Consider the following 17,879-nt stretch of genomic DNA (forward strand, 5'->3'; position numbering starts at 1 on the left):
TTGCATTGTAGTCATTACCTGAAAGCTGCCTTCATTTATTAATAATTAAAAAAAACAGAACGGCTGAACCACTGGCATTACTATTGCTGTACTGTTGCAATTTGATGCTAACTTATTCAGAAGTAAAACCTACTCAATTCCATGGAATTTAATTTCTAAATAAGATTGTGATTACATGAAGGCTAAAGAACCTACAGGGCTACAAACTGCAGGTCTGCTGACAGGGAGGAAAAGGACTACATCCAATTCTTGTTGCAAATTCTCCAACTGCCACAATCATTTCTTTGATTCTTTACTCTTATCAGTCTTCTATACCATAAAATCATTTTTTACTACATATCACTTGATTATTGTAAGAAATAAGTTTGCATTGATGGAAGATGTCAGTTCTACCGTTCATTGCTATCACCTATAGAATAACCTTGTTCACACCAATCAGTATTCATGGAAGAAAGATGAACAGCATGTATCTCTTGCATTCAGCTTATTGTATTATTTTTCAGCCCTGCAATAGGATGCAGCAGGCCTTCCCATAAAATAGAAGACTTGTCCTTCTGTAAATGAGAAAGGAATGAGATTAGGACTTTGCTGCATCCACTGGGAATAAGATGGAGCAAGGCATTTAAAATAAAATAAGATCCCTGCTTGAGAGAAGGCTTTTGTGGAGTACCTTAACTGCAGGAACAATTTGCTCAAGGTTTCCTATCAGTAAATGAATTCTGTTTGTACTTCTTACAATTAGTTGACATGTACAATACTAGTAGCTTTAAATTACAAAAACAAAGGAGATTTTCTGTATTACTGAAGACCTAAATTTTACAAAAATTGGCCTTCTCTCTCTCTTTCATGCACATACAGACATAAATTAAGCAATACACTTGCAGTTTATTTGCATAATTTATTTTGCTGCTGGTTGGGAAAAGCAAGGATGTCTATTAGACATCAGGGCTGCTAGTTCCAGATTATATTGTGATTATTTTCTGTCATGTTGTAACTAACTTCAGGGGGTTCTAAAGCCAAAAGCTTTCTGAGCTGATTTGTTTCTTGGCACATCAGTTGGCAAAATGACATTCTTTCTCATTGAACTTTTCTCCATTCATATTGTTGATGCATCTAGAGGCGCAGTTCGCCATTGCTTCTATTCTCAGGATGCCAGAACCAAGAGAGTTGCTACAACCTTGCCGATGGTTACCTGGTCATAAGGCAGATGGCTTGGACTTTTAAAGCAGTCGCTACTCACCCTATCACAGTGCCAGTTTTCTGTTGCATTAGCATTTTGTACAACTGTGTTCACCCCCAGTTCACCATATCGTCCTGATCCTGTCTTTCGTGATTGGTGACTCCTTTTTTTATCATACTATATTCCACTTATATTGTAGCTAACCAGTATATCTGCAGGCTATCACACTATTTGCCCTTGTGGGTGCATCCTTGTCTTTCCATGTAGGGATCCTACTGATAGAAAATATTTATCCTTTTCCAGCTTTTGAAACCTCATCAGATAGTAGACATAAAAAATAACCCTGCTAGATTGAGAAAAGGCCCCCTTTGTTTCTCATGGGGGCCACCCAAATGCAACTGGATGCTTGGAAGTAGGAAATGGAGATACTGGATGCACCTTTCTGGCCATTGTTCCCCTGCAACGTATATCTAAAAGCCTGCTCCCCATGCCCTGGAAGTAACCTTGGGAGCTGACACTATTTCCCGATACCTTTATAGCACAGTGATGTTACATTCTTTTAAGTCACCTGGAGGGCTTATTCAAATATTAAATAAGCTCATGGTAGGTATTATCATGCAGCAGCCTTGCAAGAATGCAGTTATTAAGCAATCACAGTCTGATGCAAGCTTTGAGGCCTTAAACTCTACCAATGTTCTTGTTTCCAAGACAACCTCAGCCAGGTGTCTGTTGTTTGAAACCTATGACTTTTTTTTTTTTTTAACAAAAGGTTCCGCTGGATAGGTAACTCCTTGGCAGTAGCTTGAGAGCATGTGACACGTGCGATCTCAAGGTAACCGTTTCTAAAACATCAGATTTTATTGTATAGCAGTTTCAGTAAGATATTCCCGAGGGTGAAATAGATTACTATAAGTGTATGCATGGTGTCCATTAAACTGGCAGTAATAAAGAAATAGCAGTAATAAAGCCATCTACTTCCTGTGGGGATATGCAGGAAGCTAGGGAGTGATTACTCAGTGAGTTCTTGCAGAAGCTCCTTTTCAAGGTACATAAGAGTTATCTCTGTGTATGAGCTTGTGCCTACATTCCCTGGCTTACTTTGGGACTTGTGCTATTGCTTGCTACATGGGTAAATGGAATAAAACTGAGGTTTATTCTGCTATGGCTATTGAGACTTGCTGATATCTAAATCAGATTCAAATACATGATTTACAGAGGCATTTTAATCACTACCATGCTTCCTAATATTTTTCATTTTTATTCTAGAAACCCTGCAAAAAGTTAATTGTATTCTTTTTCTTACTGAGAAAATGAAACTTTTGAACTTTTAGGATGACACAAAATATATACCTAGGGCTCTTAACTTTTTTAACGACTTCCTATTTCTAATGGTAACCATTAGAATCTACAGAATATCATGTCTGAATTTGTACACCGTGTTTGCCAATGCAATACATAAGACATATGTTTGAATAAACAAAGTGACATTTGATCATGCTTACATGCCTAAATTTAGCTGATTATGACCAACTCACCCTCCATTCTGTATATACACTTAGAAATATGGGCCTCAACTCTCATAATTTTCATTTAATACATTCTTTGGTCATAATATGAGTCAAAGTCTGGAATGGATTTATTTGAAATCAACAAAAATAATGTGATTCTTTGTCTTCTTCCCTTTCTAAGGATTCCCATGTCATTTGGTACTTATAAGACTGTCAAAGCACAATTCCTTAATTCAGATTAGTACTGACTTTTTAAACTGGTGAAGCAATGGTGTCTCACTAACCTCTGCATTTGAAAATTGTACTAAGCTTTGTATGAACATTATTGAAAACAATACTTTTGGTGTCCCAACAGTCTAATCAATGCCACACCTGAATAATCATGTGAACTGCCTTGCTTATGTAAGCTAACATACTCCTTTATACATATACCTTCTTTAGAGCAGCAATCTTGTTATAGATTTTGAAAAAAGTAGTTTGTGATTTTTCACATGGGAAGATAACATTAATTCAATCAGAGACATGAAACTAACCATCTCTGTCTGTAACAAAATATGTGTCATCTTCCAACTCCTATAATGGTTGTCCAAGTAAAATATGCTGTGTTCAGTTTTCTAAGAAAAATGTCAAAATGATGAGTTTTCCTCATTATATGATGGAGGAGTACTTCTTTGTCACCCAATCCTGCTGCTTTTTAATAGGAAACAAAGAAAAATAGATTAGTGGATTCCACATATTTACTTCAATAAGAATCTGTCTCTCCTTTCTACCCAAAACAGGAAACAATAGACTGAAAATTCCAGTCAATAAAATCAAATTTGTTATTCCTCTGCCTTCTAATTATACAGCCTCTATTATATGTGTGTAGGCATGCATGTATGCATACCAAGTTGGTGTAGCAATTAAGGTACCAGCAATTAAGGTGTAGCAATTAGAAGTCACCTGTACTAGTGGTGGGTTGCTCCTGGTTCTGTCCGGTTCTTTAGAACCAGTAGTAAAAGCGGCTGGAGGTTCCGCCCACATGTCATAATTGACGAACTGCCCATGTGCAGAAGCTTCTTCTGCACATTCCGTTGTGAACCGGTAGTAAAGGTAAGTAGAACCCACCCCTGACCTGTACCAATCTTTTTCCACCTTTGGAAGATGACAGTGGCAAACCACTTTTAAAGATGTAGCCAAAAAAACAATGTGTGGACTTACCTGAGCAGTTTCATGAGTTAAGAATGACTTGAATCCACTATAAACACATGTATCATTGTATCACTTTTCACAAATCAACTTTGCAGCAGGTTTTCATACATCCTGCTTTTGTTCTTTGATGTATACAATGCATCCATGCAAATGTGCCTGGCATTTATGCATGCAATATATTTGCTCTTTTTTTAAAAAAAGTATTTTAATATAGTTTATGCAACATTTATTTTTCTACTTGGTTTTGATCTCATAAGCTGAAAAGATCTTGGAAAACTGTCACATTATTCTTACAAAAGAAAAAAAAAGGAAAAATGTGCCCTTTTTGAAACTTGAAAACAATAGAAAAAATATTTGCATCATTTGGACATAAATTGCAAAAATTAGCATACTGGATATTCAATATTGAAGGATTTTATTACATTCTGTTCTTATTTTAGACCAAAGTGAAACACCAGCATGAGAATTGTAAGAGAGCCCATTTCTGGCTTAGTATTTCTATTACCACTTAGCCTTCTGACTTAACTATTGCCATAACTCTGAAGGGAGAGGGAGAGGTGATTTACTCAGCAGTGAGCTGTAAGAAGTTAGCAATTCTCTCTTAACTCTTGTCCAATGTTCGGCATGGAGATAGGAGCAGTGAGATATAAGACACCTCATGTAGGCAGCAGTGCTAAGGCAGGGGAGAAAAATATCTACATACAGGTAGTTCTCGACTTACAATAATTCATTTAATGACTGTTCAATGTTACAATAGCACTGAAAAAGTAGCTTATGACCCTTTTTCACACGTATAAGTGTTGCAGCATCCCTGTGGTCGTGTGATCAAAATTCAGACACTTGGCAACTGACTAATGTTTATGATGGTTGCAGTGTCCCGCAGGGGTCATGTGATCACTTTTTGTGACCACCTGACAAGCAGAGTCAACAGAGAAGCCAGGTTCACTAATGACCTTGTTATTAACTTAATAACTGGAATGATTCACTGAATAATGTGACAAGAAAGGTCATAAAATGGGACAAAGCTCACTTAACAACTGTCTCACGTAGCAACAGAAATTTTGGGCTCAATTGCGGTCGTAAGTTGAGGTCTACCTTTCACATTGTAGAATTTAACCTAATGAAGTGGTGGATCAAATAGGAAGGAATACTTAAGTAAAAAAAAAAAAAGCAGAAGAAAAAGAGTTGACATTGAAACAGGTCTTGAATAAGCATGCGTTGGACCAGTCTTCCCTGATCTGGTATAGTCAAAATATTTTGACTATAACTTCCAGAATGTCCAAGCAGCAGAGTCAAAAGCTCTGCTTATGTTCAGCTTTCCTCAGGATTTTGATAGCTATTTCTTCATTACTACAATTGTCTCTATAATCTCCACCAATAAAATGAAGCCAGGTGAGAGATGGGCTGCTTTAGTTTCATATATTAAAGTGGGGGTTATAATTAACAAAGAAATATTATCAAGCACTTCTGATTTTTCAAAGATTCAATATCTGGTGTATTCACTGCAACTGGTATCTCAAAATAGCCATTGAAATTGATAATCAGCTTGATCTTCCATCAATCGGCTAAAAAAAACTTGTGAAACACTAGTGAATTGTGGACCATGGCTTAAAAATTTTTATATTAAACTTCATCACACCACACCAGTGCTGACATTTTAAAAAGTTTAATAAGCTGCAATAAAATAAGGACCCATGGAGTACATAGAGTCCGTCACAATGCATAAAAGAAAGCAGCACAGAAAAAAGATAAAAGGATTAAATCACTTTCCATTGGTTAGTCAAAGAAATAACAGACACACACAAGTATGAAGCTGACACAATTGATACAATTTCAATGGTAAAATAGCCCTAGCTGTTATAGGTTTATGAATTACTGGAAAGCAACTGAGAATTACCTTTTATATACATTTAAAATGTTCTTCAGATGAGGTATATAACCATTATCTAATGACACATTTTAACCAACAATACACAACAGACACATTCTTCTCCTAACATCACAGCATTTTCCTGTGCCCTGAAGAGAAGAAAAGGATCTACAATCAAACCCTTCCAAAAATGCTACTTATCGTATGTAGGGTTTGGATGACAATATCAGGCTGGTCAAACATGGGGAGGAGATATCCCCATACATGATTCTTGAGATGGGATAGAAAGGACTGCTTTGGATAAAGAAATAAAAACCTTTGTGAGAGGAAGGAATATAAATTAATGCATAGAATATAAAATTGCCAAATGCATTTGTTTGCTTGTTGAGTGCAAGACATTGATGAGGGCTCATTGAACTCCCCCCCCCAAGTTTTCAGGTATGCTATTGGAAAATAAAATGATTGCAGAAGGTTAGAAGCCTGCTCCCTATACTAAACCTCCTGTAGCAACTTTGTAAGAGAAGTGAAGACATTAACAACAAATGCAGGCAGGAGTTAAATTTCTGGATAGCAGAAAGTGGGTGCAAGAATTAGCAAAAAGGAGCTACATATAGGATTATGTCTTAAAACAGGCAACTAATAGATTTCCAGAAAGAAGAATGGAGCAAGCATTTTCAACAGCCCAAAGCACATGAAAATCACACGCTTAGGAATATCCACACAATCCCATAAAAATAATTATCAAATAAAAGAGAATGATATCTTAAATAGCATAGTGCGACCTAAGGAGTGTTAAGAGAGAGGAACTAGGGAATATAAAAGTATGATCCAAGAAATAAAATAAAAATAAAGAGGCCAAAAAAATAGGACCTAGCTCAACGCAGCAGCTCAAGATTTGGAGTGAGAATAAGAATTGACAAGAATCAGCTGCAAATGATAGAAAGCAAACAAACATTCCTCATATGTGCCACTGCCACCCTGCCACCCCCCGCCCCCCCAACTTCTAGTAAAATCTCCTTTTATTCACTATCCCTGAGTCCATATCCCCAATCAATACATTTATTCTGGATTGCCAGTTATTCCCTGTGATGATGCCCAAACATGCAGTAAGACTGAAACATAAGATGTTTCTTTCTTTAGGTGGCAAGACCACTGAAGAGAAGCAGGCTTTACTGAGACATGCATACATAGGCATACGGCCGCTCATATGCCATTTTTTTCACAAAAAACTTTATTACTAGAATTCTTATTGCTTTCAAGTGCTGTGCCTAAAAGTGCACGTGACCAAGCAGTTTTCAAAGAACTGTGCTCAAGTTGAATTTTCAAGTCACTTCCACAGAAGAAAAAAAAAACGAGGAAAAAAAAAAACCCTATCATATCATGCTTTGAATCCATTTGATGTAGCTTTTACAGAGATGGTCAGTCTGTGTCTGTGCTATTCTCAATTCAGCCTGAAAGTTTTAAGAATTTTAATTCCTGTCTACTATAACACAGCACTTGTGCTAATGCAGAATGTAGTCTATAATGGTTTTATAATGCTTAATATCAAGATTTCTGTATTAAAGGTGTTGGTTTTAACATAAAGGAATATTTAATGACGAGTGTGAGATATTTAGCCCATGCACAGGCTTACATCTCAGTAAGATCTGGAATTTGATTTTGCAGCATAAATTCCAGACCAGTTGACAGTTCTTCTGTTTAATGCTATTTGCAGTAGGAAACATGCCTTTATTATTATTTTTTTTAAAATACCACCACCTTTCTATAATATTGCAAACCAACAGAACTCCTGAGACTTGTCAGCACAAAATACAGGAAATAAATATTTAAAACTATTTATATTTACATTATTATTCTTCCATTTTGTGACTACCTAGGGAGAAAGGCAGAATTTATCCTGCACCTAGGAAAGCATTTTAATCTCTAGCCAGATGCTGGGCAAACACAGCATCATGTCCATGTGTCTGTACTACACACACATATACATATATGTCTATATTCAATTGCATTTCAATGTAATGCATACACACACACTTGGAAATTTTTGATAGCAATGTAAAGAGTTATTTATGCAAATGATTACATACATGTTAGAAAAATCATTCATTTTTAATTATTTAGGAAGCCTGCTCAAAAAACAAGCTTTTAAAGAAGAGAAGAGTTTACTCTCAATGCAAATTTGAAACTCCTGAGATTATCCTAAAATAAGTATTCTGCAGTCCCTTGGGTAAATGCAAAAAACAACAACCCTTTTGTTCATCTATTCAATTCTTCTCAGACTGAGATAGGCAAATATTGTTTAATTTTATTAAAAGGAACTGTTGCAGTATGTAAGCTGTTCCAAATATAGGTAGTCTTTAACGTACGAGTGGTCACTTAACAACTGTTTGAAGTTATCACAGATTTTTTTAAAAAATGTTACTTCTATCCTAATAGTTACAACTGATGCATCACCTCTTCCAGTCATGTGATCACATTTCAGGCACTTGGCATGTGGCTTGCATTTATAACCAGTTGCCCTGTCCCATATTCACATGATCATGTTTTGCAACTCTTTTGCCATCTTCAGGCAAAAAATGCTCATCAGATAAAATGAGTTCACACTTACAACTATGTGGTTTGCTGAATAGCCAAATAACAACCATGGTGACTCAATGACCTGGTAAAAATGGCTGTAAAATCAATTCTGGTCACATGGTACCTCAATTTATGACTATAATGGCTTACAGCCAAAGATCCAGGCCACTGTGGTTATAAGTCAAGGACTATCTGTACAACTATCTTTTGCAACTGATTGTTGGTGATTTTATGAATGTCAATGGTTCTCAAATGGCTCTCTGGATGTTTTGGAATTGCACCCAAGGAGCTTACTACTATTAGTACTATTGATGTTTTCTTTTGCTAGAATTGTTCTACTTTTTTTTGCAGGTCTTTATATTTTATGATTTTCTCCAGTTCATCATCATTATTATTATTTCAAAGTAAAAGCATATACATGTTGAGAATATGTGTTTGACAAGATGGAAAAAAAAGCCATTAACAGAGAAAAGTGAGTGCTCCAATTGTTATAGAGGTTACTGTTATGCACAGAGATGTGAAGGTGCAATTCTTCACTTCATAAACTACATGAGTTTAAGCTGTTCTATATAGCTATTGCTAGAAACTACTGAATGTAACAGCATGCCCAACCGCAAAGCATCAAGAGTTTGGCTAAGAGTAGGATTACTAAGAGAGAACGGAAGCATGCCAGTTGGAAGAATTATGGACAGACAAAGAAAAAGACCACAGTAAGAAGGATAAGATACAAATATGATAAAAGCCAAACAACAGGACAGGTTTGGGGGATTTTTCCTATGGTAATCGGAACGTGAAACTGCACCTTACATACCTAATATCTATTAGATGGGGGAAAGGTAAAATGTTCACAATAGAATGCAAGGCACATAATTAAGTCCTGTAGTTTCTAAAAGAAAACCCAGCAATAGCACAAGCCAAGTTTCAAAGGTCATTTTAATGAAGAGACTTGAGTGTCAAAAAAGAAGTGTTCTGAAGGACATCTCAAGGAACTCTTAAAAAGATACTTGAATATTAGAGGCTCAACATCTTTGCCAGGTATGAACTTTGCCAGAACTCGTCTGGACTATTGTAACGCTCTCTACATGGGGCTCCCCTTGAGGTGCACTCCGAGGCTCCAACTGGTGCAGAGTGCGGCCGCGCGGGTGGTTATGGGAGCAACGTGGAGCTCCCATGTAACACCTCTCCTGCGCGAGCTGCACTGGCTCCCGGTGGTCTTCCGAGTGCGCTTCAAGGTTCTCGTTACCACCTTTAAAGAGCTCCATGGCTTAGGACCTGGTTATCTACGGGACCGCCTGCTACCACCAATAGCCTCCCACTGGCCAGTATGCTCCCATAGAGAGGGGCTCCTCCAGGTGCCGTCAGCCAAACAATGTCGACTGGCGGCCCCTAGGGGGAGAGCCTTTTCTGTGGGGGCACCTACGATCTGGAACGAGCTCCCCCCGGAGATACGGAGGATCCCGGATATTCGCACCTTCCGTCGCGCGCTTAAAACATTTTTATTTCATCGAGCTGGCCTGGCCTAAATCTTCTCCTTTTTAAATTTAAATTTTAAACACAAATTTTAATCTGTTTAATTATGGGGTATTTTAAAATTCAGCCAAATTATTTAATTCGTTTTAATCTATTTTAAATTTTGTATCTCTGTGTTTTATCTTCTGGCTGTTCACCGCCCTGAGTCCTTCGGGAGAAGGGCGGTATAGAAATTTAATAAAATAAATAAATAAATAAAACTGAGTGTCACTGGGACTGAAGCACAGAGCACTGTCTTCCAATTAGATAATACTTTGTTTTCTTTTATCTCAAGACTTGTTAGCTCTCTATACCAAGCTGCATATATTTTTTTAAAAACTACCTAAACTATTTTGAACTGCTTGGTTAATCTCTTGCTTCTAATATTTTGATTGTATATAAAGAAAAGGCATGTCCAGTTGGCAGCCAAGACTGCTGAAGTGTAGGATGGTATGGCCTTCTCCTAAAAATAGTAAGAAGCTGAACTAAAACTATCAGCAACTCTGGGCCTGGCAACCAATTGATTTCTCAGAGTTATGCAACATTGTATGGGCAGCAGATTAGAGCAAAACAGGGTGGATTTGAAGCTGATGCATGTTACATAATGCTTACATAAGGAACATTTAGACTCTAGACCACACAAGAAATTGGACAGCACAAATTGTAGAAAGATTTTATTAGCAGAGATCTAAATCAGAATCACTTAGCTTAAAGTGATGTACCACAAAAAGCCCCAACTACCCAGCAGTTTGTTAGGAAGCAGCCCTGGGCAGAGGGAGCAGGAAGTTGAATGCATATCTGAATGTAATCATGTAAAGTTGGGGAAAAAAAGATTTTTGCAACCCCTTGCCATTACACACACATGCATGTGCTCACACATTTCCTTAAATATTTTTAATACTCCTGGTGGAATGTCTAGCACATTTGATATTTACAATTAAAATAGCAACCAGACAAATTCATATGAATCTTTACAGAGAATATTAAGACTAACCTGATGCTTACAACAATTAATTTTATACATCGTGATTTAAATGGAAAGAGAAGTTAAAAATCAAATGATTTAAAAATATTATATAAAAATGGGTCCACCCTGATATGTCTTGTAGCTTTAGGGCACCCTCTCAAGTCACAGACTTGAGTAAGCGGGCGAGCAACAGGGCTTTACATTTTCAGATGCCAAATTTCAATTTCCTTGATCAATTAGGAACTGTACAATAGGTATGGTAATTATCAATTTTCTGCCTGCAGTAATGAGCTTTGGTATAAGAATAGAAATGCTAATGTACTCTATCCTTTAAAAAAAATCAATTTCCTCACACCTTCATTCTCCCCAAAGTTTATCTTATATTCAATAACCCCCTCACCGCTTGGAAAAACTGGTTCAGGCTAGTTAATACAATAATGCATAAAGATGTTTGAGTTTGTTGATCTCATCTGGTATCCATGGCAAGCTATTCTGAAAGGTCAAACTATCTGAAGGCCTTCACAGGAAGCTCTCAGGAGTCAAACATGGCAAACATGAGGAGGTCTGCACAAGTTTCTAAGCAATTATCTAGGCCTTTGTTGTGGCTTAGTGAGAGCTACAAAAATAAAATAAAAAGCTGGTCCTTACCTTTCTTCTCCAGCCTCAGAGCAAAAGGAGTCACTGTTACCTCCCAAATGAGCAGCACAAGACAGGATGTTTTCTTTTGAGAAAACATTGCTTCCCTTCTTATTCGATCCAAAACAAATGTCTGAACTGGAAAAGTGACTATTGCATTTTAAGTACATTGTATTCTCATAGGAATGACTTCTTTAAAGAAAGATGACACCTTTATCTTTATATAATACACAAATTAAACTTTGAAGGTAAAGCCAGGCAACTTGCATATAAAGTTAATGAATAATCGGTGAGCCTACATCTTCTTGGGGGAAGGCAGAAAGAAATTTACTTCATGTTAAGTTGCAACCCATACATTTGTGAAAGTACCAGAAAGTTCCAGCTGCTACTTTATTCACAACCAGCATTGTCATGTTTTTACTTTTTAAAAAGCCTTCAGATATCTGAAGAAGTCTATAGAAAAGAAACTTGCAGAAACTTCATAGTAAAGAAATTTTAAAAATCTTCAGCAATGAAAGTTCTCTGACAAGGAGCACCTTCCAATACTTTTTCTTTACAGATATTTTTCTCTGAGATCCATACTTAATTTTAGCATCATAATATGCCTATGAATTCAGGAGTATTTTAAACAGGGATTCCCCCCCCCAAAAAAAATCCCAGGAATTTTGGGGTAAATGCATTTCAGAATTACTCCAGCAGAAATTGAGGCAGCATTTTAAAAAGTAGCCTTTAAGGTGTTTAAGGTTTACAGAAATGTTAAAGGAGGCAAGCAATCTCTATTTTAGGGTAACATTTTCCATTCATCCAACAGGACTAGTTTCTTGGGTAGGCCAAGCATGGCTGACTATCACTGAAAACATAAAATATTTTTTTTTACACAAAACCTGGCTAACTTATAGCCAAACCCTAAAGCCCAAAGTTACATCACATAGGTAATTATTAATAACTTAATAATAAAATCCATCATTATAACCTGCTAGTAAAGAATATAATTAGAGGAGGAAACAACTTTGGGTTTTGGCTTCATAATGCCCTGCACAAATTAAACAGTGTCAGTATGCTACAATGCACAAAAGGAAGGAAACGCTCTGTAGGATCCTTAGCAGACATGCCATCAAACTCTGTGGGATGTGCATGACAGGTGGTTGGTTCTCTTTCCATTACAGTACAAGTGCATGTGCATTAACCCATAAACTGCTAGCTTCAAATCAAGCAGACTAATTTATTTGTTTCCTAACATGATAAATAAGGCACTGTACTTTGAACTGAAACTGCCATGCTTCCAGTTCAACTCCAGGAACTTTCAACTTTTCTTTCTCCGTGATATAAAAAAATGGTGTTCGCCTCCGGATGCAACTCAAATCGAAGGCTCCTTAAAAAGCAAGAGGGAGATGGCCTTTAGCCAGACCCAAGCGCCCCTCCCTCCTTCTCTGTTCAGCAGTGGAACTACTGAAAGAAAGAGGAAGAGTTTCTATAACACACTTCCTACCCAAGACGTTGCTACTTTGCATCCATCCGCCTGCGCTTGCTGGGTGAAGATTCTTTCTTTGCCCTCAACTTCCTCTTGCTCCGAGTTTTGTTCTCCTGAATTCGTTTCACTGATCTGGTGAGAGCTTTCTCACTGCTTGCCTTTTTAAGAGACTGACTGGGGGAATCTCGCACCATTTTCTCCTTTAGAGCCTTCATAAGCCCTTGCTGCTTGGAAAGCAGGCTGGCTTTTTGACTGGTACTGGCTTTCCCTATGTGGGTGGGAGACTTTTTTTTCCCAGGTCGTGAGTCAATAAGTTTCTTTGACTTCTCATTCTGAGAGGTGTGCTTATTATTTCTTCCTGCCGCTGTCTGCTTCCTAGTAGTTGGAGCTCCCACTTGCTTCACTTTACTGACTTTCTTGAGAGAGATTCTTTCCTTGCTTGAAGGACTCAACTGCCGCATGGCCAGTGTCCTGATATTCTCATTCGGTATCTTTTTTTTGCTTTGCTGAAGGCTGCTTTTAGCGGAGGTGTCCTCCTGTAACTTTCCTTTCCCTTTTTTCCCCTTTCCTCCTTTTTCAATCGGAGTGGATTTAGTAGGAAGTTGGATGGCTTTCACTTGCTGGGCCAACTTGGGGGACATCAAGGGTTTAATGCACATGCTCTTGTTGCTTGAACTGCTTTCGGCCAAGAGCTGCTTGGCCACACAGTCATGCCTCTCCTGTTTGACCACTCTATGGAATCCATGAAGTTTGCCTCTCAAGTTGGAATATTTCCTCAGGATCCGTGAGCTTGTCTGCACCGGCATGCTAGGGGAAGGCTGGATGCTCTTGGGTCCAATACATTGTGCCAAGCTGACTTCAGAGGGAGGTGTCTGCTTTGGACCGACAATCTGCTCTGACTCAGTCTGGTCACCATTCTCTCGAAGTCTGGTCCACAGCTTTTGGATCTTTATAGTATTTTTTGCTGGGGTCATAGCAGCAAACTTCTTTAAGTGTTTCTTTAGACGCTCTGCTTGGAGAGAACTGGGGTAGACGCTAGAAGAACCCTTTTGGAGTGGAAGCTTCATGAGAGGAATGTCTCCTGGGATACGTGTGTTCAACTTCTTCACAATGACCAGAGATTTGGTTTCAGTTGTCTCCATAAACCATTTGCAGATATTAGATATATCAAAACCCTTCATGAAAAGCATCTGAACAGGGGAGAGTTTCTGGACTTCAGTGGATCCTTTAAATTTTCGAGTCCTCTTCTTGCTTTTCCAAATCTCTTTCAACTTGTCAGATTTATTCTTGACCTTTGGAGCTGGCTGAGCCTCCTTCTCCAGTTGAATCCAGCCTTTCTGGATCTTCATATATTGGGTATTAAAGTTAGTGATGAGTTCTTGGTTGTCTTCCTCAGCACACCATTCCACAAATCTTGGCTTGTCAGAAAGTACTTTCATGCTGTTAAAATCAATAGAGTTTTCATTTCTTGCATTTGGGTCGTCTATGACAACAGGATCTGCTGATGTGGCCATGATGTCAGAGTTTGCTTGTACAATTGTTTTTTCTGATGTATTTCTTGTGGCAGTGACCACATGAGCTGTAGTAGGGGTGTGCCTCAAGTTATAGAACTGTAAGGCTGGTTTCTTGCATTTCATTGCCTTCTCTGGCTGTGCATGCTTGCTACCAGGACATATGAAGCTACTTGTCTCATGCTGGTTGGACAATACTTCAATTATATTCATAGGGCCATCAGAATTCTCTAAACTTTCTGGCTTTAAATCTACTTGCTTTTCGGTTTTATCAGACATCTCTGTTGGAACATGAACACTTCTCTTGTCAGAATTGGCTTCTAAGCAAATTTCAAGCATTGCTGCTGGCTTATCTTTGTTATCTTCTCCATTCTGGCTTCCCTCTATTACAGATTCCTTTGCCATTAGTTTCTTATAGGTCTGCCTTATTGTGATGTCATTTTCATCATCTGCCTGCTGTTCAGTAGATTTGCTACTATCATTTAGCAGTGTTTGATGGTGTCTGTCATTAGGCAAACACACAGATGTTGCCCCATCAAGATGTACCTCTCTCTTAAAACGCTTAGCACCAGGACTTTTAGAAAGCTTTATCTGTAGCTGAGGAAACTGAACAGAATTGGAAGAACAGGGTTGTTCAGAACTGTCTTCTGTAGGCGCCAGAGACTGCTGGCTTCGAAGACAGCGATCCGAAACAATGTGGGGTTTTTTCTCCCGCCTTCGTTTTTTGTCTATGTTTGTTTTGGAAGGAGTCTCTTTCTTGTCCTTTTCTGATGTTTTGGGCTCTACTGGAGTTTCACTATTAACCTCCAGTTCCTCATCAGACTTGGTGGTCTCACTGATGTTTATTGTATCATTTACATTTTTCTCTCCCTTATCTTCATTGCCAGCCACAAGGGGCAGCACATTTTTACATTCAACAGAGAGTCCTTCTTTCAAATTCTGGGAATTTTCAATAGTGGTTTCGTGTGTGTTAGTACAATCCAAACTGAGAGGCAGCTTTGCTGCTTCTAAATTGGGAAGCAGCTGGGGGAGCTCCACATTCATTTTGATAGTTGCTACCACTGAAGATTCTTCAGAAAGAGTCTCTGAAGGTTCTTGGTCAATATGAGTAGGAAGTTCAGGCACCCCACCGGTAGGATGACTTACAGGAGACATGCTCCTTGGGCTGGCAACAAGCTGCGCAGGTGATACACTGTTGGAAATACAGGGAATCTCTGAAGGAAAGGTCATACAAGGGTCCAGAACATCAAGAGCGGGTGGTACTACTGAGGGTTCTGCCAAATCTATAGGGGAAAGTAGTGGGGGTTCTATAGATGGTGATACATCTATAACAGAAGCAGGCTCATCTAATGGAGGCAACATGTCCATGCTATTGGCTGATACTTCAGGCATCAGCAGATCCATGCTAACATGGGCTTCTGGCTCTATCAAAATAGGAGGTTCTGGGATAGTCACATTTCCCAAGAACAGAGAAGCTGATTTATCGTTAGCAGCTTCTGAGACAGGATGTACAACAGAGTCTGCTATATTGACACTATTTTCTTTAGATCTATTACAGTTATACGAATCTGAGCCAGAGCTATGTGCCTCCACGATGTCAGTACTGTCTTGCAAGTCCCCTTCATCCTCTTGAGGGAAAGAGACAGTCATGGTCTGCAGTGAAGACACAAACAAGCTGTCTTTATCTGAATGAAAAACTGGGCGGGGAAATAGAGAAACAGGCATGGTAGCTTGTTCAGCAAGACTAGCTTCTCTCTGCTTGAGGACACTGACCTCAGAAGAGATACTTCCATAAGAGCATTGCTCAGTTCTTATTTCATTGAAGGAATCTTCTTGAGTAGGGGCCACTGTGGAAGATCTTTGATCATCATTGCTATCCACAGCTTCAGCTGCAGCCAAGTAGCTGTCACTTGGAAGAGAAATGCCCTGGATAGGACTTGTTAGCACTTCAGGCCTTGTAGCCAGGACGTTCCCATTCTCCTGTGAATGCGGAGTCTTGGCCAAGGTGCGAATAGTAGGAAGCTCACAACATTCACCGTTGTAGTAATAGCCACGAGTGCTCTTCCTTGCTGTCTTTCTTGCTGATATTGTCTTTTTGCTCTCATAGTGACACTCTGTAATTGGTTGGCTAATATAGACAACATCATATTGATTATCATAATCATTTATTCTTAATCCTGAAGACTTCTTGCTTTTACGTGTACTTTTAGTAGAAGCTGAAATACTCTTGACTCGGGAGTGCCCATTGGTGGTTTTGTGCTGCACTACTGGCATGGAATTAATAGGCAGCCAAATGTCTTTGGCATTCTCCATGTGAGTCTTGTCACCAGGATGCATGTGGCAGACTCCCTTGCTTTTCCCTGAAGCCAGATAGTGATTCTCTACCTTTGATCTTGTTTCCTGGTCATTGATTTCCGTATCTTGGTGCATAAAGGCTTTGGAGCTGCACTGCAAGGCATTCTCTTTGTCTGCTCTCCGTGGAGAGCTAGCGGTGAAAGCCGTCTCTCGAGTTTCCTCTGGGAAAGCTTTGAAAGGGTTCTTCAAAGAACCCATCCTATTCTCTAAATTCTCCTCATTGTTTACATTTGTTGCTTTCACAGCTACATAGCCTCCCAGTAAACCTCTACTTTGCATCTGATCTTTGTCATCTTCACCTTTTCTAGTCCCCGTCTCTTGCTCAGTAGCAGAGGTCTGCCCTTCCAGATTTTTAATAGAGTGATGGGTATTGGAGGCAGTCAGGTACCCTTGAGTGGGACTATCTCTGGGACTTATAGAAGTTGTTCTAATAGTTGGAAGCTCAGGGAAATCTCTTCTGACGGAACTGCAATTTTCTCTTCTGTCTGTAGATTTCAGTTCTACAGCATGTTTCAGTGCATGGCATAGTATTCGCAAAGAACCACGGGCCTCTGATTGTTCTGCATCCAGCAATAGAGGGAGTTTTGACTCAGAGCAAGAAGTTCCATGCTCCTGATTCTCAATATGATATTGGCTACACCCTGAACTACAAGTAGACACATCCATGTTTTCAGGTCCAGATAACTGCTGGCCTTCATAGCCTGTTTGTACTTCAGTGCAGATGTCATTCAGGACACGGACGAAGTGTTTCTGGTGGTATTCGCAGAGTCTGACCATAATTTTTTCCAATGGAGATTTCGGCTGGCCAAGAGAATCTATTGCTACTGCCTGTGCTGTCTCCTCACTAGAGAGAGAGAGAGAGAGAGAGAGAAAGAGAGAGAGAGAGAGAGAGAGAGAGAGAGAGAAAGAGAGAGAGGGAGAAAAATAGTCAGTATAGTACAAAATTCAGGAACAAAATTCACAGCAAAATTGTCACAATTCTCTTCACAACTGAATTATTTGGAAAGACCATATATTTATATTCTACTGTAATTGAGCAAGTAGATAACACAAAATCCCAAACAATATTAATAGTATGCCTGGATTTCTTTTCTGGTTTCTGTC

At 38.8% G+C, this 17,879-nt stretch overlaps 1 protein-coding gene across 14 annotated transcripts in view; it reads right to left on the reverse strand.

Annotated features, from left to right (window-relative positions):
* Positions 1-12,643: 12,643 nt before the first annotated feature.
* LCOR (ligand dependent nuclear receptor corepressor) overlaps positions 12,644-17,879 on the reverse strand; it is a 71,628-nt gene continuing 66,392 nt past the window's right edge. For all 14 annotated transcript variants that reach the window (XM_087872794.1, XM_087872798.1, XM_034439892.3 and 11 more), the window contains one exon: positions 12,644-17,619. In XM_087872794.1, the coding sequence (XP_087728920.1) occupies positions 12,939-17,619 (4,681 nt within the window). In that variant the 3' untranslated portion in view covers positions 12,644-12,938. The remainder of the gene's footprint in view (positions 17,620-17,879) is intronic.

Source organism: Pantherophis guttatus, chromosome 6 (assembly GCF_059756535.1).
Source record: "Pantherophis guttatus breed Tessera chromosome 6, ASM5975653v1, whole genome shotgun sequence".
NCBI lineage: Eukaryota > Metazoa > Chordata > Lepidosauria > Squamata > Colubridae > Pantherophis > Pantherophis guttatus.